This window comes from Cnephaeus nilssonii, assembly GCF_951640355.1.
Source record: "Cnephaeus nilssonii genome assembly, chromosome: 11".
NCBI classification, from domain to species: domain Eukaryota; kingdom Metazoa; phylum Chordata; class Mammalia; order Chiroptera; family Vespertilionidae; genus Cnephaeus; species Cnephaeus nilssonii.
In genome coordinates this window covers 5,290,197-5,318,196 of record NC_137082.1, presented here as the reverse complement: position 1 = coordinate 5,318,196, position 28,000 = coordinate 5,290,197, and the positions used below count along the sequence as shown (strand labels likewise).

Here is a 28,000-nt window from a genome sequence, read left to right as displayed (position 1 = left end):
TCCTGCTGGAGGTCAGGGCCCAGGTCCCCGGCTCCTGCGGGCTGCAGGCCAGGCCCTTCGCCTGAGCGCCGTCTGCGGCGGTGCTTCCGGCTTTGAGGGCAGGACCTACTTGGGGGCCTGCCCGGGCTTGGGGCCTGCTCGGGCGGAGGCCTGCGGAGCTCGGGGCCTGGAGTTTGGGGCCTGCTCGGAGTTTGGGGCCCGGACCTTGGGGTCCGCTCCGTGCGCCGGCCAGCCCTCCGCCCCTCGCGCCCCCTCGCGCTCCGGGCGGGCCCTGCACGTCTCGCGAGCGGCCCGGAGCGGCGGGGGAGGCGGGGCCGGGCAGGGCAGGGCTGGGGCGGCGCCGAGGCCCGGCCGGAGCGGAGCCCGAGCGGAGCGGGCGGCGGGGGCCGCGGGCGGCGAAGATGGCGAACGTGGGGCTGCAGTTCCTGGCGAGCGCGGGGGACGCGGACCCGCAGAGCCGGCCTCTGCTGCTGCTGGGCCAGCTGCCCCACCTGCACCGCGTGCCCTGGAGCCACGTCCGCGGGAAGCTGCAGCCCCGGGTCACCGAGGAGGTGAGCGGGCCGCGCCGCCGCCCTGCGCCGCCAGCTGAGGGCGCGGGGGCCGGGCGGGGGGCGCGGAGGCTGCCTGGCCCGTGCGATCCCCGCGCCGAACCCCCGCTGCCCCCACTTCCCGCCGGGCGCGGCGCCAAGCCGGCCTCCAGGCCCAGGCCGCCGCCTCGACGCGACCAGCTCGCGCGCACCGGGCCTCCTCGAAGGACCTGCCTCCTTCCAGGCCCCGCGGCAGCGCCCACTCGTCCCCACTCCCAGTGGCACCTGGATGGGCCCCCCGGCGTGGGTTTCCTGCGTTCGAAGTGAAGCAGCCCCCAAACTGCCTTGTCAGTCGCACTGCTCGGCCCCACAAAGGTGCATGGTGCCCGCACACACTGAGCTAGCGGGCTGCATAGTCCGGCTGGCGGGGCAGCGCCACGCCGGGGTCACCGGGGCCACCGGGCCGGCGGGGCCTGATCTCGCCGTCTCTCTCCCTCCCCCCCCCCCCCCCCCCCCCCAGCTGTGGCAGGCCGCTCTAAGCACGCTCAACCCCAACCCCACGGACAGCTGCCCCCTCTACCTGAACTGCGCCACCGTGGCCGCGCTGCCCTCGCGGGTGAGCCGGCACAACAGCCCCTCGGCAGCGCACTTCGTCACCAGGCTTGTGCGGACCTGCCTGCCGCCAGGAACGCACCGGTGCATCGTGGTGAGTGGTCTGAGAGGAGGGCTCCCGCCTGCAGGGCCGCCTCCGAGCCCTGCCCGACAGCCCCGCACGGTAACCCCGAGTTTAACACGCAGGGAGACTCGGGCCAGAGAAGCCATTTCCCCCAGAACAGTTCTGAAGGCACATCTGAGACTCAGATCCAGACGTGGGTCTACTGTCAGGTTGTTAGGCGGTGGTCCTGGGGAAGGCCCGGGGAAGGCTTGGTTGGGCCTCCTGTATCCACACTGTACGCGGGGTGGCCTCTGAGCCTGAGTGCAGCTCCCCGGGCCTGTGTCCTGCCCCACCTGCCCTCATCACAGCCCTCCTCTCTGCTGCAGATGGTCTGCGAGCGGGCGGACGCCTTCGCCTCTGCGTGTGCCCTGGCCCGAGCCTTCCCGCTGTTCACCCACCGCTCAGGCGCTTCCAGACGCAGCGAGAAGAAGACGGTCACAGTGGAGTTCTTCCTGGTGGGACAAGACAACGGGCCAGTGGAAGTGTCCACATTGCAAGTGGGTGTCCGGGCCGCGGGGAGGGATGTCTGGGGAGCGCTGTCTCCCTTCTTGGGGAGGATGGTTGGGCTGCTGTCATTCCTGAGGAGGCCCCAGAGGCTCCGGCTCCCTCTCCCTCGGGCTGCTCTTTGTTTTCAGGATGTGGTTTTGTTCAGCTAGTCAAGTGTCTGTTGAGCACCTAAGCAGTGCCAGGCTCTTTCATGTTTGAATGCTAGTCATCCTGTGCACACGCGTGTCACATACCCCTTTACGGCCTACTTTTCCCTATGTTATTTCACCGGAACTTCAGGACAGCCCTTTGTGAACTAGGCAAGGCCGGAAGTGATTTCCACCTCGGAAGGCCTGGTACGGTTTGAGTGTCAGCTTCCCTCCCCTGTGGCGTGACCATCTCAGACCCGATGTGCCGTGGCCCTCCCCACCTCCAGTCCCATTCCAGCAGCCACACCTGCGCTGTCCTTTCCCCATCGCACCCTTCTCTCTCGGGAAGGTGGTCACTGTCACTCCGGAGCTCCTGGAGGGCAGAGGCCTGATCTGACACATGATTTTCCCAGGACTTGGCTCAACTGCCCAGTGCCTCGGGGTACCCCACCCACACCTCCTGCTCTCCTGGACCACGGCAGGGGTCCCTGAACTGGTCCTGCGGCCCCCGGGTCCCTCCCCATTGCCTTACACACGAGCACCAGTGTCTTCCAGGTGCTTGTCAGGTACCAGGCCCCGCTCTGGTCAGATCACTGAATTTTCACGGCAGCCCTGTGAGGTGGGTCCTGTTGTTATTGCCATTATAGAGCTGAGCAAACCGCGGCTCAGAGTCATGAAGTAACTTTTTGGGGCCACTCCAGCAAGGGGTAGAGTCAGTCTTGCATTGCTGCCACTGTCTGTCTAGAAGTGTGAGCACGGGAGGTGCTGATATCCCCTCTGGCCTTTTCCTCACTGTGGGGCCTCCTCAGCCCCCGTCCACTTCCTGGTCTCCTCCAGGTCACTGTAGCCTTGAATGGAAGGGCATGTTGTGGTCTCTGCTGGACTCAGGTCTCTGCTGGACTCGAGTCTCTTTGGACATCTTTGGATTCTAAATCCAGTGTGGCACACAGTAGGTGCTCGAATAAGCATGGATGGAATGAAGGATCCTGTGTGTGTGTGGCGAGGAAACTGAGGTGATGAGGTACAAGCTCTTTCCAAGTCCACATGGCTCTGTGTGCTTTCTGCCCTCGACCTGCGTCAGCTGCGTGGGAGAGCTTGCTCACCGGAGGTCTGTGAGGCGGCCACCTGGCCTCCTTCGAGACCAGTCTCAGGGCATTGACGCACTTCCCAGACAGCGGCCACGGGCTGCGTCAGAGATGAGCAATGGATTTCTGTGTGTGACGCCCACAGGTGGGGACCTGGTCCTCCCCTGGGGAGAGCCCGCTGACAGTCACCGGGACCCCACAGGCACATCTCATATCTGAGCTGTCAAGTCCTGTATCTCTGCCTTTTAGGCTTTGGGGTTTAATTACCTCGGAACAGGCAGAGCTCGCGCAGCCATTGGTCAGGGCCTGGGAGGTGGGGGGCCGGCGCTGCCCCTGAGCCTGCCCTCCCTGACACCGTGGGGCCAGAAAAGGCGCAGATGAACATGATGCTGTCTGCACCCTCGCTAAACCCGCACAGCTTTTCTCTTTTAATATCGCTGCCTGTCTGAAGCTTGGGGGTGGGTGGGGGGATGAACTGGGGCAGAGACAAATGAGAGAAAGCAGAAAGCTTCCAGGTCAGGGCAGAAGCAAAAGCGAGAGGGAGGTTCTCAGCAGAAAGGCCAGGGTGGGCTGGGGCTGGGGCAGCCAGTTTCTGGGTCTGTACACACGGGTGTGCCCCTGCCTGAAGCACCTGTGGTGGCCGGCTTGGGGTGCTGGGTGGAGGATGGGCTGCACACGGCAGGTCTGCCTGTTTCTTTCCTTGCTCCTGTCTCAGAGCAGAATGGCATCAGGTGACCAGGAAAACAAGGGTGGGCTCAGGTCTACAACACACGCACAAGGGGCTCACGTCAGAAAAATGCCTCCCCGAGGGCCAGCGGGGAGTGCTTTTACTCTGGAAAGATCCAGAGGAGCTTCTGGGGGTGTGGCCTCTGAGCAGTGGCTCGGGATGGCTGCGGTCTTCAAGGGAAGAGAAGGGAGGGTGTATTGGTCAGCTCAGGCTGCCATGAGAAAATACCACAGACGAGGCAGCTTAACCGACAGACATCTACCTCTCTCAGTTCTGGAGCTGGAAGTCGGAGATCAGGGTGGGTTCTGCTGAGGGCTCCCTCCCTGGCTTTCAGACGGCCACCTCCTTGCTGTGCCTTACAGGGCAGAGAGCGTGCTTGTAGGGACACTAATCCCATCAAGGGGCCCCACCCTGTTGACCTCCCAGAGGCCTCCTAGTACCATCCCAGTGGGGATTGAGGCTTCAACAGTAGGTCTGAGGGGCTCAGTCGTGTTCTTAATAGAGGTTAGCACCTCCCCCTGAGAGAGGATGTGGGGCTTGGCAGAGGCCACAGGTGGGAATGCCCAGGACATGTAGCAGGCCAAGCACAAGGACCACCTGCTGCCGTGAGGAGTACAGTAGCAGGAGAGGAGGCTTGGAAAGGAAGGTGGGCCCTGCAATGCCAGGTCGGACGCTAGCCAGGCTGAAGGGTCACTGGCATTCTGTAGATCGCTGGGTGGGTCAGGAGCTGGGGAGTGAGAGCAGGCAGCTTGACTCTTGCTTCCCCCTCCACCTGCCCCTTGCTGTTTTGTCAGCAGCCCCGCAACCTCCCCCAGGTGACGAGTGCCTCTGACACCTTTCAGTCACCAGGGGAACGGACAAGGAGGGACAGCCCCCTTCCACCTGGTCTCAAAGCCCTGTGACAGCCTCTATCTTTTTCTAGTGCTTGACAAATGCCACGGAAGGCGTGCGGCTGGCAGCCCGCATTGTGGACACACCCTGCAATGAGATGAACACAGACACCTTCCTTGAGGTGCGTGGCCCTGGGGGTCAGGCCAGGGGGTGGGACCGGGGTGGGGTGGATATCGGTAGACCCCAGGGAGGGTCACAGGAAAGCTGGGGGCCAGAGTGGGACAGTGTTCATAGTCTCTGCACTTTGCCTGGGGAAGCCTGGGGCTGCTGCGGACAAAGACCTACTGTCCACCCAGCTCTCAGGGGCCAGCAGCCTCAACCGAGGCCGGGGGGGGGGGGGGAGGGGGGCGGGGGACGGGGAGGGGCAGAGCCTCTTTCGAAGGCCCCTCTGCAGAACTCCAGCCATGAGCTGCAGGAAATTGCAGAGTTGAAGGGCCAGCCTTCTCTCCTGGGTTTAATCACACTCAAAGCAAGAGACTCAGAGCCGCTGGCTTCCAAGCCTGGTTCCTCCCCCACCGTGCAGCCATCAGCTAGTCCTTGGCCCAGAGCCTCGGCCTCGCCTTGAGTTAAGCTGTCTTCACGTGTCTTTGTGTTGTTGTTTTTTCCACGAACACATCCAGGAGATTAAGAAAGTTGGAAAAGATCTGGGGATTGCCCCAACCATCATCCGGGATGAGGAGCTGAAGACCAGAGGGTTTGGAGGTGGGTCGGGGCTGGCCCTTGCAGGACTGGGCCTCAGGGAGTGCTCCGGGGCACTTGGCTGGCAGAGTGGCAATGGGCACGTGGTGTGTGGTCCCAAGCTTCATCCTGAAAGAAACCGGCCTGTGTCCAACCCCAAGACCAGACCCTGGGAAGCAGACTGTCACTGGGGAGAAAGGAGGCAGTGGTTCAGGTTCTGATTCAGATTCTGGAAGCCGTAGGGTCCAAGTCCTCCCCCGCCTGCTCCCTCTCCAGCCTCCTCACGTGTTACTGGCCTGGTCCTTGGGCCAACTCATCAGGGCCTTTCTGTTCCTCGAATACATACAGTCACGTCCACACCAGGGCCTTGTACTACAGATTCCTGTATCTAGGATGTTTTCCCAAGATACTCTCAGGCAGGACTGCCCTACCCTGCACACCTCAGCTCAAAGCCCCTCCTCCGAGAGACTTCCCTGGTAACGAGGCCCACCCTCTCCCGCTGCCGGCCCTGGCGGTGCAGTGATGACCAGGACAACGGTGCTTCCAGACTGGCTGGAGGAGGGTCACTGTATTTGTTCTCTGTGGCCCCGGAACAGATTACCCCAGAAGGTAGTGCAGAAAGGGATGCTGCATGATCTCACAGCTCTGTGGTAGGGAATCGGGCCAGGGTCTCTCCCAGGCTGCCACCAAGATGTGCACTGGGGCAGCCGTCATTTGAAAGCTTGACCGGGGCTGGGGTTGTGCTCCCAGCAAGGCACACTCATGGCTGTGCCAGCAGGCCTCGGACTCACTGGCTGCTCCTCTCCACGCGGGCCTTCTCCTCCAGTGGCTCACAGAGCAGTAGCTTCTGCCCTCAGGGCAAGGTCTCCTTGTAACCTAATCTTCGGGGTGGTGTCTCGGCACCACCTCCAAGCAGAAGTGAGACACAGGATCTTGCCCATACTTAGGGAGGAGGTCACCTTAGAGGTGCCAATGACAAGTGGAGGGAGAGGCCACTCCTGTAGGGGAAAGCTTCACAGAGGAGGGGTCCTTTGCAGTGGGTCTCGCAGGGTGAGTAGGAGTTGTCAGGCAGCCATTATTGGCTCTTGTCCTGGTTGCTGTGATCGTTCAGTTCAGTTACTTGGGGACCCAAGGCATGGTCCCTGCCCACGGCAGGCGTGATGGGGCATAAACTGCACAGTGAGGCAGTAGTTGGAGTGAGCTTGGAAAGGGTGGTGCAGTGTGCTGAGTGCACGGAGGGTTCAGGGAAGGGAGAGCAAGCGTGGGCTGGAGCAACCTTGAAGCATTGTCCAAAAATCATTTCATTCTGCAATCCTGTTCATTTCTTTCTGGGAACGATACAATATTTTTTTCTCAGCGGGTTTTCTTGCCTAACAATGCTTCACATAGAATTTGTTTGCAGTCCAGAGCTTTGGAACTAATTTGCATTCCTCATCCCCCGCTGGCCAGGGGCAGGAAAGGGGGCAGGGAGCTCAGCTTGGACAGCACAGCTCTCCAGGAGCAATACCCCAAAGCCTGAGGATACTTCCTGTGGGGGAACTGATGTTTCGGGGGGGCGAGGGGGGGGCGCTGCTGGGTCTCCTCTGCTCGGTTCAACCTGAGCCTGACTGCCCCTCCCTGTGCTTCCCGTAGGAATCTATGGTGTTGGCAAAGCCGCCCTCCACCCCCCAGCTCTGGCCGTCCTCAGCCACACCCCCGACGGAGCCACCCAGACCATTGCATGGGTGGGCAAAGGGATCGTCTATGACACCGGGGGTCTCAGCATCAAAGGGAAGGTGAGGTGCTGGCCGCTCTCAGGCAGTCCCAGGTGCAGGGGATCTGGGGGGTGCACAGCTCTCACGTGTCAGACTATGGCCAGGATCGTGGCGTTGGGCGCACCTCTCGGGAGCTGGGTTCGGGAAGGGAGGTAGTGGGCCCAGTTCCCCTCTGAGTGGGGTAGTTACGTGCCCCACCACTAACAGGGTTCTGGAAACAGAAAGTCTGGATAGGATCCAGAAGCAAGCTGCAGAAGCGATGAAAGGGGGGTGCGGGGAACTGGGGAGGCAGCGTGCAAGGAATCAGGCACCTCTGTTCTGCGTGAAGATGAGGGACTGAAGGCTCAGGGGTGTCTGTACAGTCCGCTCAGGAAGCAGACCGCTAGGTGAAGCCAGGGCATGCGGGCCCAGGGCAAGCCCCTGAGGTGTGGCTCTGTGGCTGAGGCCCCAGCAGTCACGTCTGTGGGTGGCCTTGGGAGTTGGCTGTCTCGGGGATGGATGCATGTGAGATGTCAATCTGTGCCCCTGTCCGTCGGCCTCTGAGAGGCCTGCCCTCCTCCACCCCCAGCTGGGCACAGCAGAGCCAGCCTCCTTCATCAGCTCACCCCACACACTGCACCAGGCCTGGGCCGGGCTCTAAGGGACAAAGACTGGGGAGGGACTCAGAGCAGACATGTGACATTTATTCGGGAGGAAGTCTGAAAGGAGGAGAATCAACCATCCCCGAGAGAAAGCTTTAGAAGGGAGAGGACAAGTGAGCTCATACAGAGCAGATCCTGAAAATTGGCTGCCTGCGTGGCTCACAGATGTGTCCTGTTGGCCCAAATGGTGTTTTAACATTTGAATTCGTTACCAACTTTTAAAAACAGGAAGAATTCTCCCAAAAGACTGGATTTCTGACCTTTTATAAACTCAGAAGGTCTGGCCATGCCTGTCCTGCATCCCCCCTGGTGGCGTTCTGCCGCAGCCCAGTGGTGGCTGACCCCATGGATATAGCCTACACCCTGCAGTTCGCCACAAGCCCCACCACTCCCTGCTGCCTCTCAGACATTGAACCCCAGTGTCAGTTGCTATTTAGGGTAGGCATTGTGCTACTGGTTTTTGTACTTCTAGCCTGTCCAGTGATTTGGTTCCTACAGTGGATGACCTGTTTGTTTGATTTTATGTTTGATTTATAACATTCTTCCTTCTTCAAACAACAAAATGATTTTCAGGACTAATCAGGAAATGAAACTAATTATAATAAGGGTTTTAAAAAGCACACACCAATAGTGAATTAACCGACAGCAAACTCTCCTTTATTGAATTCCATACATATTTTCATGCCAGTAAAAACTCTTAAAATAAATATTACAGTACAAATGAAGAAAACAGTAATGGATTAACACTTTTAAATAGAATTAATGTAATTTGTATTTTTTATTTTCATTTTTAAATAAAATGTGTATTGGTGAGGGAGGGAGGGAGGGAGGGAGGGAGAGAGAGAGAGAGAGAGAGAGAGAGAGAGAGAGAAACATCTATTTGTTGTTCCACTTATTTATGCATTCATTGGTTGCTTCTTGTATGTGCCCTGGCTGAAGATCAAACCCCCAACCTTGGTGTATTGGGATGACACTCTAACCAACTGAGCTACCAGCCAGGGCGTAATTCTTTTAATAGAAAAAAATGTATGCCTCCATATTGGTTGTGTTAGGAGATGTCCGCTGTAGTTTTGTTCTCAGGCATTGGCGTCTGCAGATCTGTCAGTGACTTAATCAGAAAAGATCTTCACGTTTTTACAATCACCAGATAGAGGCACCAGATTTGTCAGTCTGTCTTCCCTCATGGCCCATAAAAACACTATTCATTTTCATTTTGAGGAGTTTCTATGACATGAAGCAACATAGGCAAATACTCAGGAACAGTCTTTAGCATAAGAATGTCTTGATGAAGTCTGCTAAAAACTCTATTTCCCAAGAAACCCCAGAAATTGCTATACTGCCCGTGTGTTCAGTTCTTTGAGATTCCTTCTAGCAGCTTTCAAATGTCCGTGGAGTAAGAACGTTTCAAACACAACTCCATGCATTCACCTAGATTTAGAGAGGCGAGGAGCATGAGCTCATGGCGCCCTTGGGTTGACTCTGATCCGTGTTTGAAGGCAGGAGCGTGTGGCACTGCAGACACCGTGGACACTGACACGGAAGCCAGCCCCACCGTTCTGACCGTTCGGAATGGTCCTCAGATGGGAGGCGCGGCACGGAGGCTGTGCGTGTGGGGCCAGCTGTGAAGCCGGCAGTTATTACCGTCCATTAGAATAATGTTTCTAAAAGGATAAGTAATTAAAATAGGCAATTTGAAGCTTTTATTTAGATGATTAGGTCTCACTTTTACCAGCTACAGGTTTTTTTGGGAGGAAGAATTTACCACTGACTTTTAGTCAGTTTATTACTGCTCTTAAGTTCTCCCCAGACAATGGACCTCTCTAGTCCCCTGTTGCCGGCCACCCCCTCCCTCCCACCCTTGCCCCGGAGGCAGCTGAGTGCTGGTTGGTAGCATTGTGGGGTTGTTTCTCCTGGGACCAGAGGCTTCTTTTTGATGTTGGCTTGTTGGAGGGTCAGAGTGAGAAGCGGCTTCCTGTGAATTAGTCATTTTGCTGGTGGCACCGGCTCCCCATTTAGCAGGAACCATCACAGCTCCATTTCCAAAGGTTTCAAAGACAAATCAGGATCAGCATGAGCTAGCAGGTGGCAAAGACGTTAGTCTCAGAACCTCTTACATCCTTAAAAATTATGGATCCAAAGAAGTTTTGTGTATAAGGGTGATGTCTGTTGATATTTTCCCTACCATAAATTAAAACAGGGAAATTTTAAAGATATACTTACTAATTCATTTAAATCCAAAGAGGCCCACACTAAGACACATTATAATTAAAATGCCAAGGGTTAAAGACAAAGAGAGAATCTTAAAAGCATCAAGAAAAAAGCAGTTAGTTACCTACAAGGGAGTACCCATACAACTGTCAGTTAATTTCTCAACAAAAACTCTGCAGGCCAGAAGGGAGTGGCAAAGAAATATTCAAAGTGATGAATAGCAAGGACCTACAACCAAGATTACTCTACCCAGCAAAGCTATCATTTAGAATTGAAGGTCAAATGAAGAGCTTCACAGACAAGAAAAAGCTAAAGGAGTTCATCACCACCAAACCAGTATTACCATGAAATGTTGAAGGGTATTCTTTAAGAAGAGGAAGAAGAAGAAAAAAATAAAAAATATGAACAATAAAATGGCAGTAAATACATATCTATCAACAATTGAATCTAAAAATCAAAATAAGTGAACAAGAAATCTAATGAACAAAAGAAACTGATGAATAAAATAGAATCAGAAGCGTGGAAACATGGAACAGACTGACGAATCTCAGAGGAAGGGTGGTGGGAAAAGACTGACCAAAGATCTTATGTGCATATGTGCATTGCCTATGGACACAGACAATAGGGTGGTGAAGGCTGGGGGTGGGGTGGGAACAGGGTGGAGGGGGGTAATGGGGGGGGATAAAAAGGGGGCATCTGTAAAGATTTTTAAGAAATGAAAATAATATAAACCCATTTTAACCTGCATTTAATGTAAATGCTATGAAATAACTATATTTTCCAAAGTGGAAAACAATTAGCGAGGAGAGTGGCATCATGTTACATTTCTGCAAATCTCTTTAGTGCCACGAGCCTGCTGCATTTAGTGTATTGTGATATGTTGTTTCAGTCAAATGTAAAAAGGAAGTTTGGCCTCACTCACTTCAGAGTTGGAAAGGGAGAAGTAGGGTAGTCAATTCGAGGAACTGAAGCCATTCGTCTTGCTATTACACCAAAACTCCTCAAGTGGTGGCTCCCAACGGCTCACTCTAATGTGGAACCTGAAACAATGCCAGTGAACTTTTATGCTCTCTTACATTAAAATTGAGTGGTCCAGCTTGAACTTGGAATGCATGACGTTGTAATAGCGTGCCTGGGTCATTTGGAAGACATCGTTGGTAGAATTATGCAGGACTTCTAAAGCTTGACACCTTTCATGAAGTCACATTGCTTAATATCACCCTTCATCTCATTTAAAAAGTCATTGAGTATTCGGAAGCTGGAGGCAGATAGAAGTTTTCCAAAATTCTGATTTTTTTTTCCTTAAAAGCTCAAATTTTACCATTAGCAACAAATAACAATGGGGCCGTTTTTGTAGAAGTGAGAGGCTTGCTTCGTTCATTTTTGAGAAAATATCTGCAAGACACCTACGTGTGAATAACCACCGCATGTCAGCTGTTCTTTCAAGGAGGAAGGGTGCTGGTGAGAACAGCAGCCAGACAAGAGGGGACTCCGGGCTGTCCTGCCTCTGCTCTAGCAAACCCGTCCTCGGGACGGAGGCGCGTCGCTGAGGCTGTGCGTGGGGCCAGCGGGAGGCCGGCAGCCATGAACCTGAGCCCTCCGGTCCTTTCGTTCCGTCACACCGGACGTGGAAAGTGGATGAGATGTTTTCAAGTTACTAATTTTAACTGCTTGAGCGAGGAGACGCCAGTGAATGGGCCGTGCCTTCCTCTCCTGGAGGCTGGAGCCCAGGCCGGGCACGGGCAGCGCACTCGGTGCCACGCCGTGCTCGGTGCCGCCGGCAGCCCACTCTCACAGCGCCAGCCCCGTGCCAAAGGCAGTGCCACCTGAGTGTCAGATGGGGATCGTTTCTCCGATGAAAGGAGGAAGGGGCCGGGGGTGCTGCACAGCAAGCACAGTGAGCCGCTCTCCCCCTGCGGTGGGCATTGTCCGCCGGCGGTTGGGAGGCTGCGCCAGTGCCGGGGACACACTTCCAGGGACCATCTCGAGCAGCTTCCTATGGGCCATTTTGCAAGTGGTTTGCTTCCAGATCCGAGACCCTATTTTTCCTTTTAAACAGTCCTGTGCTTTCTCGCAGTTTAGGTCAAAAGAGACAGCTTATTTTCAATAGTGCTAGCTGGGTCATTTTCACTCAATTTAATTGTAAAAGCAGCTCAGTTTATACCTAAAAATACTTTCCATTAAAACTCCGGGCTCATGTAATCCGATAAAGGTTCAAAACATTGCTCGGTACATTTCAAACCCGAATCCTTATATGTGATGACCTGCTGTTAATTTAAAATATGAACTTGTCAATTAGCATTGGGAGCCTATAAAACGTAAAAATATGTGACCACTCTCCACAGTTTACAGAAAATCACAATTACCTCTGCGGCAGGAAGGCACCTCTGTTTCCAGCGGCCTCTCATTAGACTGTCTACCCAGGAGGTGCCAGCGATGGGCAGGGTGGTGGGGCTGCAGGTGTCCTCGCCAGTGTGTGGGGGGGTGGGGGGGTGGGGGGGGGAGGGCTTGGTGATGTGACAGTGACATTTGGGAAATTTTCACATTATCCCAAGTGGATGGCTCAAGAAAGTGACGTGGAGAAGCAAAGAGAGCTGAGAACAAAAGTGTCAATGAGGCCAGATGGTGCCAGCTTTAAATGCCAGTGCAAGGAAGTGGGCCTGTTCCCAGGGCAGGCTCGGGACCAGGTCACAGCCTAGTCACCAAGCCATGCTGGCCCTGTTTATATAACAGCATGGCCACTGCGAATGCAGCAGCTCTGGACGTCCCACTGTTCTGTGTTGTTGTTTTTTAATAATTATTTATTGTTGAAAGTATTACATATTACCCATTCCTCCCACCCCCCATTGATCCCCTCCAGCCTGCCTCCGCCCCTGTCCAAGGACCTTATCGCCCCATTGTCTGTGTCCATGGGTCATGCATATATAAATACAAGGTCCTTGGTTGATCACCTCCCACCCACCCATCCACCCTCCCCTACCTTCCCTCTGAGATTTCACACTGTTCCAAGCTTCCATGTCTCTGGATCCACTCTGTTCATCCGATTATTTTGTTATTTAGATTCCACAGTGAGATCATGTGATACTTGTCTTTCTCTGACTTATTTCACTTAGCATGATACAGTCCAGGTCCCTCCATACTGTCTCAAAGGGTAAGAGATCCTTCTTTTTTACTGTTACATAGTACTTCATGGTATAAATGTACCACAGCTTTTGCTTCCACTCATTTACTGATGGGCACTTGGGCTGTTTCCAGATCTTAGCTATTATAAGTTGTGCTGCTATGAATATAGGGGTGCATACCTTCTTTCTGACAGGTATTTTGGGTTTCTTAGGATATATTCCCAAAAGTGGGATCACTGGATCAAATGGCAGATCCATATTTAATTATTTGAGAAAACTCCATACTGTTTTCAATAATGGCTGCACCAGTCTGCATTCCCACCAGCAGTGTACTAGGGTTCCCTTTTCTCCACATCCTCACCAGCACTTGTCATTTGTTGATATTAGCCATTCTGAGAGGAGTAAGATGGTACCTCATTGTGGTTTTGATTTGCATCTTTCTGATGATCAGTGACTGAGCATTCTTTCATATGTCTCTTGGCCATCTGAATGTCCTCTTTGGAGAAGTGTCTATTTAGGTCCTTTGCCCATTTTTTTAATTGGCTTTTTTGTCTTCCTTTCGTAAAGTTGTATGAGTTCCTCATATATTTTGGATATTATCCTTTTATCAGATGTATCATTGCCTAATATGTTCTCACATATAGTGGTTTTTTTTTTTTTCATTTTGTTAATGGTTTCTTTTGCTGTGCAGAAACTTTGTATTTTGATGTAGTCCCATTTGATTATTTTCTCCTTAGTTTCCTTTGCCCTAGGAGATGTATCTGTAAACATATTGCTGCAAGAGATGTCTGCCATTTTGCTGCCTATGGTTTCTTCTAGGACTTTGAAGGTTAACCGACCTACATTTAAGTCTTTTATCCATTTTAAGTTTATTCTTGTTTACGGTATAAGTTGGTGGTCTAGTTTCATTGTTTTGCACGTATCTGTCCAATTCTCCTAACACCATTTATTGAAGAGATTGTCTAGACTCTATTGTATGGTCTTGCCTCCATTGTCAAATATTAATTGGGCGTAATGGCTTGGGGTCTCTGTTCTGTTCCATTGGTCAATATGCCTGTTGTGCCAGTACCAGACTGCTTTGATTATGGTGGCTCTGTAGTATAAGTTGATATCTGGTATTGTGATTCCTCCAACTTTGTTTTTCTTTCTCAAAATTGCTGCAGCCTTTCCAGGTCTTTTTAAATTCATATAAATTTTTAGAGTATTTGTTCTAGCTCTGTGAAATATAACATTGTATTGTAATAGGGATTGCGTTGAATCTGTAGATCGCCTTAGGTAGTATTGACATTGTAATGATTTTGATTCTACCAGTCCATGAACACGGTATATTCTTCCACCTGTTTCTATCTCCTTCAGTCTCTTTTTTCAGTGTCCTGTAGTTTTCCGAATACAGGTCTTTTGCCTCCATGGTTAAGTTTATTCCCAAGTATCTTAATTTTTTTGTTTCAATGGTAAATGGGATTGCTTGTTTAGTTTCTCTTTCTAAGAATTCACTATTGGTGTATACAAAAGCCATTGATTGTGGGGTGTTGATTTTGTATCCGGCTCCTTTGCCAAATTCATGGATTAAATCTAGTAGTTTTTTGGTGGAGTGTTTGGGTTTTCTATGTACAATATCATGTCCTGTGCAAATAATGAGAGTTTTATTTCCTCCTTTCCAATTGGGTGCCGTTTTTTTCTTCTTGTTGTTTGATCTCTGTGGCTAGGACTTCCAGTGCTATGTTGAATAAGTGGTGCAAGTGGGCATCCCTGTCTTGTTCCTGTTTAGGGGAAATGGTTTGTTTTTGCCCATTGAGTATAATGTTCACTCTAGGTTTATCAGATATGGCCTTCATCATGTTGAGATATGTTCCCTCTATTCCCACTTTGCTGGGAGTTTTTATAAAAAATGGGTGTTGGATTTCGTCGAATATTTTTCCTGTGTCTATTGATATCCCCTTGTGTTTGTTGTCTTTCAATTTGATTCTGTGATTTATCAAATTTATCAATTTACTAATATTGTACCAGCCTTGCATCCCCAGAATAATTCCCACTTGGTAGTGGTGTATGATCTTTTTAATATATTGCTGGATGTGATTTGCTACTATTTTGTTAAGGATTTTAGCATCTATGTTCATCAGGGATATTGGTCTGTAATTCTATTTCTTTATGGTGTCTTTAACTGGTTTTCTAATTATGATAATGCTGGCCTCATAAAATGAGTTTGTAAGTATTCCTTCCTTTTGGATTAATCTGACGTAGTTTGAGGAGTATGGGTGTTAGTTCTTATTGGAATGTTTGGTAAAACTGTGAAGCCATCCTGACCTGGGCTTTTGTTTGCTGGGAGTTTTTTGATTACTGCTTCTCTTTCATCAGTTGTTATTGGCCTATTCAGGTTTTCTGATTTCTCCTGAGTCAGTTTTGGGAGATTATGTTTTTCTAGGAATTTGTCCATTTCATCCTCATTGTCCAGCTTGTTGGCATATAGTTGTTCGTAGTATTTTCCTACAATCCTTTGTATTTCTGTGGTGATAGAGGTTAGTTCTCCGCTTTGGTGTCTGACTTTATTTACTTGGGTCCTCTTTGATTTTTGATGAGTCTTACTCGTGGTTTATCAATTTTGTTTATCCTTTCAAATAACCAGCTTTTGCATTCCTTGATTTTTTTGTTTTGTTTGTTTTTGTTTTTTTTTAGTCTCTATGTCATTTCTGCTCTAATCTTTATTATTTCCTTCCTTCTACTTACTCTGGGCTTTTCTTGTTCACTTTCTAATTCTTTAAGTTGTAGGGTTAAATAATTTGTTGCTGGTTTTTCTTGTGTGTGTGTGCTTTTTTTGTTTGTTTGTTTTTGTGTGTGTGTGTGTGTGTTTGAGGTATGCCTGTAGTGCTATGAACCTCCCAATCAGAACTGCTTTTGCTATGTCTGAGAGATTTTGGGTTGTTGTTGTGTGTTCATTTTCCTTTGTTTCCAGGAAGTTTTTTATTTCTTTTTTGACCTCATTGGTAACCCATTCATTGTTTAATAACATGCTCTTTAGTCTCCATGTGTTTAAATGTTTTTGAGTGTTTTTACTGTAGTTGATTTCTAGTATTATTCCACTGTTATCTGTGAAGATGCTTCATATGATTTCAATCTTCTTCAATTGTAGAGACCTGTTTTGTGTCCTAACCTGTGGTCTGTCTTTGTGAATGATCCCTGTGCATTTGAGAAGAATGTATATTCTGCATCTTTGGGGTGAAATGTATATTCTGCAGCTTTGGGGTGAAATGTTCTATAAATGTTAATTAAATCCATCGATCCAGTGTGTCCTTTAGAGTCACTGTTTCCTTGTTAAGTTTTTGTCTGGAAGATCGAGCCAGTGAAGTCAGTGGTGTGTTAAAGTCCCCCACTATGACTGTATTGTTGTCAATCTCGCCATTAAAGTCCTCTAGAAGTTTTTTATATATTTAGGTGCTCCTATATTGGGTGCATATGTTTACCAGGGTTACATCCTCTTGTTGGATCGATCCCTTTAGTATTATGTAGTGACCTTTGTTGTCTCTTGTGATGGCCTTCATTTTGAAGTCTATTTTGTCAGATATGAGTATTGCTACTCCAGCTTTTTATTTTTCTTTCCCATTTGCATGGAGAATTTTTTTCCATCCCTTCACTCTCACTCTGTGTGTGTCATTTGTTCTGAGGTGGGTCTCTTAGATGGCATATAGTTGGGTCATGTTTTTGTATCCATTCAGTTACCCTATGACTTTTTGTTTGTTTGTTTAAAGTATTACCTCTGTCTCCTTTTCCCCCCGATTGACCCCCCTTCCCGCCACTGCCGTTTCCCAGGACAAGCCCACACCTCCCCAGTGTCTGTGTCTATTGGTTATGCTAATATGCATGCATATAAGTCCTTTGGTTGATCTCTTACCCCCTCCCCCACTCCACCCTTCTCTCTGAGGTTGGACGGTCTGTTCGTGTTTCTTTGTCTCTGGATCTATTGTTGTTCATCAGTTTATGTTGTTCACTATATTCCACATATGAGTGAGATCCTGTGATATTTATCTTTCTCCAACTGGCTTATTTCACTTAGCATAATACTCTCCAGTTCCATCCATGCTGTTGCAAATGGTAAGAGTTCCTTCTTTTTTACCGCAGCGTAGTATTCCATTGTGTAGATGTACCACAGTTTTTTAATCCACTCATCTGCTGATGGGCACTTAGGCTGTTTCCAAATATATGATAAATTGTGCTGCTATGAACATAGGGGTGCATATGTTCTTTCTGATTGGTGTTTCTGGTTTCTTGGGATATAGTCCTAGAAGTGGGATTACTGGATCGAATGAGAGTTCCATTTTTAATTTTTTGAGGAAACTCCATACTATTCTCCACAGTGGCTGCACCAGTCTCCATTGCCACCAGCAGTGCACGAGGGTTCCTTTTTCTCCGCATCCTCGCCAGCACTTGTCGTTTGTTGATTTGTTGATGATAGCCATTCTGACAGGTGTGAGATGGTACCACATTGTCGTTTTGATTTGCATCTCTCGGATGATTACTGACTTTCAGCATGTTTTCATCTGTCTCTTGGCTTTCTGAATGTCCTCTTTCGAAAAGTGTCTATTTAGGTCCTTTGCCCATTTTTTTATTGCATTGTTTATCTTTCTTTCGTTAAGTTGTATGAGTTCCCTGTAAATGTTGGAGATTAAACCCTTATCTGAGATAATATTGGCAAATATGTTCTCCCATGCAGTGGGCTTTCTTGTCGTTTTGTTGATGGTTCCTTTTGCTGTTCAGAGGCTTTTTATTTTGATGTAGTCCCATTTGTTTATTTCCTCTCTAGTTTCCATTGCCCTAGGAGCTGTATTGGTAAAGATGTAGCTACATCATGTCTGATATTTTGCTGTCTATGTAGTCATCTAAGATTTTTATGGTTTCCCGTCTTACATTTAAGTCCTTTAACCATTTTGCGTTTGTTTTTGTGTATGGTGTAAGTTGGTGGTCTAGTTTCATTTTTTTGCTTGTATTAGTATCTGACCAATTTCCCAGCACCATTTATTGGAGAGATTGCCTTGACTCCATTGCCTCCTTTGTGAAATATTAATTGAGCATAATGGCTTGGGTTGATTTTTTGGTTTCTCTGTTCTATTCCATTGGTCTATATGTCTATTCTTATGCCAGTATCAGGCAGTTTTGAGAACAGTGGCTTTGTAATACAGCTTGATATCTGGTATTGTGATCCCTCCAACTTTGTTCTCTTTCTCAGGATTGCTGTGGCTATTTGGGGTGTTTTTTTTATTCCAGATGAATTTTTGGAGAGTTTATTCTAGGTCTGTGAAATATGCCATTGGTATTTTAATGGGGATTGCATTGAATCTATAAATTGCTTTGGGTAGTATGGACATTTTAATGATGTTGATTCTACCAATCCATGAACATGATATGTTCTTAAATCTGTTTATGTCTTCATCTATCTCTTTTTTCAATGTCCTGTAGTTTTCTGAGTACAGGTTTTTTACCTCCTTAGTTAAGTTTATTCTTAGGTATCTTTTTTTTTTTTTTTTTTGTGCAATGGTAAATGGGATTTTTTTTTAGTTTCTTTTTTTCTGTGAGTTTATTATTGTATAAAAAAGCCAAAGATTTCTGGGAGTTAATTTTGTATCCTGCTACATTTCCAAATTCATTTCTTAAGTCTAGTAGTTTTTTTATGGAGTCTTTCGGGTTTTCTATGTACAATATCATGTCATCTGCGAATAATGACAATTTTACTTCTTTTTCAATTTGGATGCCCTTTATTTCTTCTTCTTGTCTGATCTCTGTGGCTATGACTTCCAGTACTATGTTGAATCAGTCTTGTGAAAGCGGACATCCCTGTCTGGTTCCTGTTCTTAGGGGAAATGGTTTTAGTTTTTGCCCATTGAATATGATGTTGGCTGTAGGTTTGTCATATAGGGCTTTTTTTATGTTGAGGTATGATCCTTCTATTCCCACTTTGCTGAGAGTTTTTATTAAGAAAATGTTTTGGATTTTGTCAAATGCTTTTTCTGCATCGATTGATATGGTTATATGATCTTTGTCTCTCAAATGTGATGTATTACATTTATTGATTTGCGAATATTGTACCATCCTTGCATCCTGGGAATAAATCTCACTTAGTCGTGGTGTATGATCTTTCTAATGTAATGCTGGATCCGATTTGCTAGAATTTTGTTGAGGATTTTAGCATCTATGTTCATCAGGGATATTGGCCTGTAGTTCTCTTTTTTTGTGGTGTCTTTATCTGGTTTTGGTATTAGGGTAATGCTGGTTTCATAGAATGAGCTTGGAAGTGTTCCTTCCTGTTGAATTTTTTGGAATAGTCTGAGAAGGATAGGTTTTAGTTCTCTTTTGAATATTTGGTAGAACACCCCTGTAAAGCTGTCTGGACCAGGATTTTTGTTTGCTGGAAGATTTTTGCTTACTGTTTCAATTTCATCAGTAGTCATTGGCCTATTCGGGGTTTTTTATTCTTCATGCTTGAATTTTGGATGGTTGTATTTTTCTAGGAATATATCCATTTCCTCTAGGTTGTCCAGTTTGTTGGAGTGGAGTTGTTTGTAGTAATTTTTTTTTACAGTCCTTTGTATTTCTGTGGGATCTGTTGTTACCTCACCTTTTTCATTTCTGATTTTGTTTATTTGGGTCCTCTCTCTGCTTCTTGTTGAGCCTGGCTAGAGGTTCATCAATCTTGTTTATCCTTTCAAAGAACTAGCTCTTGGTTTCATTGATCTTTTGTATTGTGTTTTTTTGTTGTTGTTTTTTTGGTGTGGCTTTTTTTTGTTTTTATTTTTTGTTTCTATGTCATTTATTTCTGCTCTGATCTTTATTGTCTCCTTCCCTTGCTCACTCTGGGCTTTTCTTGTTACTCTCTTTCTAATTCTTTAAGTTGTAGGGTTAGATAATTTATTACCATTTTTTTTTCTTGTTTTTTTGAGGTAGGCCTGTAGAGCTATAAACTTCCCTCTTAGGACTGCTTTTCACTGTGTCCCATAGTTTTTGGATTGTTGTGTTTTCATTGTCATTCCTTTCCAGGATGTTTTTAATTTCTTCTTTGATCTCTTTTGTAGCCCAATCATTGTTTAATAGCATGCTATTCAGCTTCCAAGTGTTTGATTTTTTTTTCCATTGTTTTTATTGTAGTTGATTTCTAATTTTATGCCATTGTGGTCTGAGAAGATGCTTGATATAATTTCTATCTTCTTGAATTTGAAGAGACTTTGCCTGTGTCCCAATATATGGTCTATCTTTGAAAATGTTCCATGTGTACTTGAGAAGAATGTATATTCTGTAGCTTTGGGGTGCAATGTTCTGAAGATGTCAATTAATTCCATCTGATCTAGTGAGTCATTTAGAATTGATGTTTCTTTGTTGATTTTTTGTTTAGAGGATTTATCTAGTGGTGTCAATGGGGTATTAAAGTTCCCTACTATGATTGTATTGTTGGTAATCTCTCCCTTGATATCTTTCAGAAGTTTTTTTTATGTATTTGGGTGCTCCTGCATTGGGTGCATATATGTTTATCAGGGTTATATCCTCTTGCTGAATTGCTCCCTTTAGTATTATGAAGTGGCCTTCCTTATCTCTTATTATGGTCTTCACTTTGAGGTCTGTTTTGTCAGATATAATTATTACTACCCCAGCTTTTATTTTTTCTCCCCCATTTCCATTTACCTGAAAAAAATTTTTCCATCCCTTCACTATCAGTTTGTGTGAGTCCTTTGTTCTGAGGTGGGTCTCTTGTAGACAACAGATATATGGGTGATGTTTTCTTATCCATTCAGCTACCCCATAACTTTTGATGGGAGCATTTAATCCATTAACATTTAAGGTTATTATGGGTAGATAATTATTTATTGCCATTTTAATTGTGTATGGCTAGGTGTTTCTTTCTATTTCTTCTCATTATAGCAGTCCCTTTAGCATTTCTTTTAATGCTGGCTTGGTGCTGGTGTACTCCTTTAGTCTTTTTTTTTATCCAGGAAGCTCTTTATTTGACCGTCTATTTTGAATGATAGCCTGTTGGATATAGTAATCTTGGTCTAAGATCTTTGCTTTCCATTACCTTGAGTACTTCATGCCATTCCCTCTGGCCTGTAGAGTGTCTGATGAGAAATCAGGTGTCAGCCTTATGGGAGCTCCTTTGTAGGTAACGGTTTGCTTTTCTCTTGCTGCCTTTAAGATTCTCTCTTTGTCTTTAATTTTTGGCATTTTAATTATGATGTGTCTGGGTTTGGGCCTGTTTGGGTTTTTCTTGCTTGGGGTTCTCTGTTCCTCCTGGACTTGTGTGACTTTTTCTTTACCAGGTTAGGGAAGTTTTCTGCCATTATTTCTTCAAACACGTTCTTTATCCCTTCCTCCCTTTCTGCCTCTTCTGGCACACCTGCTATTCAAATATTGTTATGTTTCACCTTGTCCTACAGCTCCCTTAAGCTGTCCTCCTATTTTTTCTTTTTTTTTTCTTTTTGGTTCTCTGATTGAGTGATGTTTACAACCTTGTCTTCTAATTTATTGATTCAATCCTTAGCTTCTCCTAATCTGCTGTTTATTCCTTCCAATGTATTCTTTATTTGTGCTGTGTCATTCTTTATTTCTCTTTTCATAGTTAACTATATCTTTTATCATGCTGTTGAACATCTTTACCATCATTCTGAATTCTGTACTACATAAATTTCTTATCTCTGGTTCATTTATCTCTTCTTCTGGAAAATCCTCTTGTTCTTTCATTTGGGGTTTGTTTCTTTGCCTCCCAATTTTGGCTGCCTGTTTGGGTTTGTGACTGTGTATTAGGTAAATCTGCTACGCCTCTCAATCTCTAGTGCAGGACAGTGTCAAATGCTGTTTCTGACTAATTAAATCAGGTAAAGATTCAAAGCCTCCAGAGATCGCCTCTGTCTACAGACTGATAGGATTTTGTCTTGAATTGCAGTCAGGCAATCATCCATAGGTGTGGCAAGAGTGTTTTCAACAGGGTGGGGCAATTGCTTCTGCCTGGACAATAATTGTTATCCTGTCTCTTAATGGGCCTCTGGAACTCTGCACCGTGGTGCAAGACATTTTCCAATAGGGTGGATCAGCTGTCTTCCCCCCAGGCAAGGTCACCTGTATAGCAAATGTCTGTATGAGAAAGATGACCTCCACAGCATAAGAGAGTGACTCAGCACAGGAAACCGGGGTGTCTGTCTTCTGAGCTCTAATACCAGAACCTCTGATCCTGGCTTCTGCTCACACAGCTCCAGTCCACTCTGCCCTCCCTCTGTTGGAACACAAAGGTGGGTGGCTCTACAGGGAATTTTGTGAGTTGGCCCTTTAAGAGGGTGCTGGAATTTCCAGTCTCTCCCTGGCCCACAGCCACCCTGCTGCTGCTCACAGCCAGGTGTTTGTGGGTACCCTTCTCAGTTCTGGTGCTGTCTGCTGGGGGGCCCAGCTTGGGGATTAGATCCCACAGTTCTCAGTGGCAACCCCCCACAGCTGAGATATCTTCCGGAACTTCAGCTGCTGTCTGTGGGCACCCAGCCAGCCCTTTCGCACCTCCACCCCTCCTACCAGTCTCTATGTGTCTCCACTCTCTGTCCTCAGTTATCAGGGTTCTCTCCAGAGAATCTTCTGTTGATTATTCAGCAAGTTTTTCTGTATTTTAGTTGTAATTCGTTTGGTCCTGGGAGCATGTCCATGTACCTTCCACTTACTCCGCCGCCATTATTAATCTCCTCTGTTGTGTGTTCTTCATCATTGTTCCCCTCCCTCTCCTCCGGCTTCTGCTCTTCCTCATTCTCTTCTGCTGCTCCTCTTCCTCCTCCTCCTGCTCTTCATTCTCCTCCTGCTCCTCCTCCTGCTGCTCCTGCTCCTCCTCTTCCTATTCATTTTCCTCCTCCCCCACAGTTTCCTTGGATAACCCCCAAAACTCTGCTCAGGTGAAAGGGTCCCCTGGTCTTTGGCCATTACTGCCTGTTGCTTCTAGAGGATACCCACCTGACCGGTGAGAGTGTCCTGGCTTCCCTTCTCGATCCTGCAGGTCTAGGGAACCCCTCTGGGCCCTGGGTGCTGAGTAGGGTGGGATGGGGCAGGCGGGGCATTGTTGTGTACCAGTCAGCATTTACTCCCTCCTCTCTCGCCCATCATGCTGTCTGCAGACCACCATGCCCGGAATGAAGAGAGACTGCGGGGGTGCTGCAGCCATCCTAGGGGCCTTTAGAGCTGCCGTCAAGCAGGTTAGTGGGATCCCACTCCTGCAGTCCTTCCTGCGGAGTCCGCACCCATCACAGGCCAAAGGCTCTAACAGGGGAAGAAGCGAGGGCTCCGGGGCAGCTCTCCCTGCCCGGGATGGTGATCTCTGCCAGAGGGTGAGGTTGGGCGATGCAGTCCTTTTGAGCCCAAAGCTCCAGTGTCGTACTGGTAAAAAGTGTATGTTCAACAAAGGGGTGGTGTGCCTGACCCTGGGGATGACTTACTTCCTAAAAGGAGCTGCTCAGGCTGCTTCGAGGAGGCCCAGCCCTTCCTGTCACCAAATGCAAGGCCTCCTCTCTCCGTAGGACCTACCTGTTTGGCTTGGTTCCTGGGGGTGAACTTAAAGTGAGAGCAGAAGGTCTTGGCAAAGTTTCTAATTAATGCCGATCAGGAGCCCAGCCTGTTCCCTGCAAGAGGAACAGACTTGCAGGAGGGGGGGCCCGGAGCCGGGCTGCCTCTTGCTTCTGCCCCACTCAGTCTCATTTGAAACGGGCCTTCCTGGGGTCTCTCTGAAGCAGAGCCACAGGCCACAGGCCACCATGGTCCCTGCAGGGGATGCAGCACACGGAGCACCAGCCACCCGCTCTCTTGTCCCCTTGCTGGCTGGAGGCTAACGAGGAGTGCGGCCGGCATTCACGTTGCTCAGCACTGCAGGCTCAGCCTGGGGGACAGCACTGGGCTCCTGCCACCTGCCCCGCCCCTCGCCCCCCATTGCCCCACTGCCTCCCTTGATGAGCTTGTCCGAAAGACGCCAGGGGTCCGAGCACCACCAGCTTGTAACTGGAGCCTCTGCCCACCTCTCCTCCAGGGTTTCAAAGACAACCTTCACGCGGTGTTCTGCTTGGCCGAGAACTCCGTGGGGCCCAACGCAACGAGGCCTGATGACATCCACCTGCTCTACTCAGGAAAGTAAGACCACCCCTCGCTCACCACGCAGCCCAGTGCCCGCGGGCGTGCTGTCCTCTCCTTCCCAGGCCAGGCTGGTCAGCTGGGGCCATGCTGGCTGGGGGCAGATTTCACCCTGCTTGCTCCAGCCAGGGGCAGACCCTGTTGGAGGTGCCCTGTGACAGGTAGCCCTGGCCCACAGGCTGCTTGCTTCCAGGGGTGCCCAGAAGGGTGACCGGGGTCCTGGCTCGGGGGCTCAGGAAGCACCCTGCTTTAGTGGGTGAGCCCTTTCTCCGCCACACGGTGCCCATCCCCAGGGTTACCCTGACAGGTAACCCTGCGCTTACCTAGGGCCAGGGAACGGTGTACATGCTGCCCACACAATCCTGTTCTCCCGTCGCACAGAAGAGGAAACCGAGGCCGGGAGCTGGGTGGCTTGTGGTGATGGGCGGGATTGATGCAGTGGCCTTTGCTCTTGACCCTGGCACTGTAGGGAGGGGGGGTGGTTACAGAAACAGGGCTCTGGTGAGTTCCACGGGGACTCACTCCCAGTGCCTCAGGGAGTGCCCTCCTGAGTGGGTGTCTGCTGCCCCCAGGACAGTGGAAATCAACAACACGGATGCTGAGGGCAGGCTGGTGCTAGCTGACGGCGTGTCCTACGCCTGCAAGGACCTGGGGGCTGACATCATCCTGGACATGGCCACGCTGACCGGAGCTCAGGTGGGAGCCTAAGGCCACCTGGCCTCCCGGAAGGAGGGGTGCTGTCATTTCATCTTCATTTCATCTTCATCTGTCGCCGCCTCTCACCACGCTCTCTTGCCTTGTTTGTTCCCTCTCCTGGGGGCTCTGCCCACTCTCCCTGTCCCCCAGGGCATCGCCACGGGCAAGTACCACGCTGCCGTGCTCACCAACAGCGCCGAGTGGGAGGCGGCCTGCGTGAAGTCCGGGAGGAAATGCGGGGACCTTGTGCACCCCCTCGTCTACTGCCCCGAGCTGCACTTCAGCGAGTTCACCTCGGCCGTGGCCGACATGAAGAACTCTGTGGCGGTAGGTTTGGAGCGGCTCCTGAGGTGAGGGAGCCGGGCAGGCAGAGCCCTGCTCTCAGGGTGTCAGTGTGACCCCAAAAAACAGCAGCAGTGTAGACGAGGGTCCCTCCCAGGAGGCCCCAGATCTTTGCTGTGGCGGGGGGGGAGGGGGGGGGGCGTGCTCTAAAGAGGGGATATACCGTTCACTGGGCTCCCTGCCAGCACACCCACCACGTCTGGTACTGGGTTTCCTCCCCATCTGGGGTCTGTCTGTTGCCCCCCATCAGTCCCTTTGCTGGCTGCCCCCTTGCCTTGGGGTGAAGGCAGACCTAGGCCCACATGCAAGGTCCTTGGGGTCCCAAGTCCCTCTCAGCCTCCACTCCTGCACTGGACCCTGCCCAGCCCCTTTAAGACCCCAGGGGAGGTGGCTGAGAATGGCAGGGTGGGTCCACAGCAGGCCCTGATGGTGCTCTTGGTAGACCCGCACCCAAGCCCCCATTGCTGGGTGGGAAGGGTCACTGTCTGTCCTTCCGTCCCCCCAGGACCGGGACAACAGCCCCAGCTCCTGTGCCGGCCTTTTCATCGCCTCACACATTGGCTTCGACTGGCCTGGGGTCTGGGTCCACCTGGACATCGCCGCGCCTGTGCACGCAGTGAGTGCGGGCCCCAGGGGGCGTCCTCCCCGCCCGGGGAGGACCCTTCCTTGGCTGGCCCTCCAGCCTGCTGCCCCGCCCGTCCCTCCCCTCGGCCTGGCTCCCGCCATCAGATGCGCATCCAGAGCCCTGTCTGGCTCCAGAGCTGCAGGCTGAGCTCATCGGAAACATTCTGTGTGGAGGGTCATACTGCTCATGGCCCAGCCTCCCAGCCAGCTGTGGTCCCCCCGACCTCTGGCCTCATCCCTGGGAACAGAGTGGCTGCTGTTTGCGGGCCTTCCCCAGCCAGCCGTCCTCAGCAGGAGGCCCAGGGCCCTGGTGTCACCCTTTCGCACCCTGATAAAACCCGAGTGAGGCCAGAGCACTCCTTGGTTCGAGTGTGCAGGGTGGTAGGCGGGGTCTGCAGGGAAAGTGGGGGGTCCTCTCCCAGGCCCAAGCCCCTCCCCACAGAGACGGCTCGCTGAGCAGGTCTCGCTCCCTGGCAGGGGCTCCACCTGCACTTTGTCCACAGGGTGAGCGCGCCACGGGCTTCGGGGTGGCCCTCCTCCTGGCACTCTTCGGGCGAGCCTCTGAGGACCCCCTGCTGAACCTGGTGTCCCCGCTCGGCTGTGAGGAAGACCCCCCGGAGGGGGACACGGAGAGGGACTCCAAGAGGCGCAGGCTTGTGTGAGGCTGGCTGCCCGCCTGGCCCAGCGGCAGGGGCTCTGCCTCACTTTGCACTGATTGATTTTAAGCAATTGGAGGATTGTACCTTAAGATGGGCTTTGGTTTGTTTTTGTTTTTAGTTGTGGTGGGGATGGAAATGGCTCCTTATGTCTTTGACAACAGCTCAGGGGCGGGCGGGGCGGGCGGGGCAGGGCAGGGGGTCCTGAGGAAGGGCTGGCAGCATCGGGCTGTTGGCGCGGTCGGCACGCCTCCCCCCAGCCTCTGCGCCGTGCTTCCTGGGGCCTCCGCATGGGCAGCCCAACGCCTTTGGCCTACTGGCCCCCAGGCCTCCTGCATCTCTTTGGTGCCCAGATAGGTGGCTGGGGCCCTGGGTCCTGCCCCAGGTTCCCCACGTGGCCCACATCACAGAGAGCCCAGCCCGTGCTCTGGCCCGGGCTGCTGCTGTCTCCAGACAGCTCCCCCTTTTGAAAGGACGGAGGCGACTTGCTTTGGGGACTCGGTTTTATAAAGCGAGAGGAGCCTCTGCGCTGGCCCCTTAGAATCCACTGGCGGTTGAATTAAATATGGCTGCACCACATCACATCTTTGCCGTCTGTCTCACTCTTTCTCCCGCCCTGTTGTAGAAACCCACCCTGAGGCCTGCTGCCATCTCCTCCCAAGTGAGCATCAGGCTTTGAGAGCCCAGGTCTGCAGGGAAGGCCGGCCAGCCCCCCGCACATCCTGAGGCTGAGTGTGGTACTGGGTCAGGTATGTGTCCTCGGCGCTGAAGGGCAAGACCAGCCAGGATTCAGGGCGATCGCCCACCTGACCCAGATGAGGCAGGTGAGGCGGGCCCAGGGCGCCTGGGAGCCAGCTTCTCCTGAGTTCAGTGAGGGTAAGGCAGGGCCTCTGTCCCCTCTTGTGCTCCATCCCACAGCCGCCTAGGCGAAGAGATCAGGGTCTCGGGCCCCACCTGGCAGAGGGGCAGCTGCCCGCACCTCTGCTGGGAACGGGTGAGAGCACAGGTGCGGGACACGTGTCCCCAGTTTGTGCCCTGGCCCACTGACTACCTCGCCCCGACCAAGTGTCCCCAGACTCAAGTCCCCTACCCAGCCTTGGAAATCAAGGTGACTCTTTCTGGGCTTGATTCCAAATAAATATTTATTAACTGCCTGCTGTGTGCACAGCCTTAGCTCAGCCGGAAAAGTCAAGCAGCAGCTCCAAGACCTGGGCCCCGTGTGGGAAAACTGTGGCCCGACACGTTAAGTAACAATAATAGCGGTCACAAGGCGGGCGGGGGGTAGCGGGCTCTGTGAGCCCAGGGGAGGCACGACCAGGGTGGCCAGAACAGCCAGGAGCCTTCATGGGTCATTAGCTTGCTTAATGGCCTTGCAGTAAGCAGCTCTCCCCAGCTTCCCGCTGAGGTGCCCCGAAGGAGACAGAGGTTACTGAGGTGGTCCAGTTCCTGCTCCAGGCAGCTGGCACTATCCGCTCCCCCCGCCAGGGGCTGCAGGATGCAGGGTCAAGGAGCAGGAGAACTGAGTCTGCCTTGTGCGGGCACAAAGGCGGCCTTAGGGCCAGGGACCCAGCTGGG

The 28,000-nt window shown here is 50.5% G+C and overlaps 2 protein-coding genes across 3 annotated transcripts in view; both read left to right on the top strand.

Moving 5' to 3' along the window:
* Positions 1-1,187, top strand: part of STX16 (syntaxin 16) — a 36,177-nt gene extending 34,990 nt beyond the window's left edge. For both annotated transcript variants that reach the window (XM_079785181.1, XM_079785179.1), the window contains one exon: positions 1,048-1,187. The gene's annotated coding sequence lies outside the window, so the exon portion shown is untranslated. The remainder of the gene's footprint in view (positions 1-1,047) is intronic.
* On the top strand, positions 27-27,004 carry NPEPL1 (aminopeptidase like 1). The gene is made up of 12 exons (XM_079785176.1): positions 27-551; positions 1,048-1,233; positions 1,569-1,739; positions 4,612-4,701; positions 5,201-5,282; positions 6,891-7,033; positions 23,105-23,182; positions 24,007-24,107; positions 24,680-24,803; positions 24,954-25,130; positions 25,651-25,761; positions 26,273-27,004. The coding sequence occupies exons 1-12, from the start codon at positions 402-404 to the stop codon at positions 26,429-26,431; spliced, it is 1,572 nt and encodes a 523-aa protein (XP_079641302.1). The 5' UTR covers positions 27-401; the 3' UTR covers positions 26,432-27,004.
* The last annotated feature ends 996 nt before the right edge of the window (positions 27,005-28,000 follow it).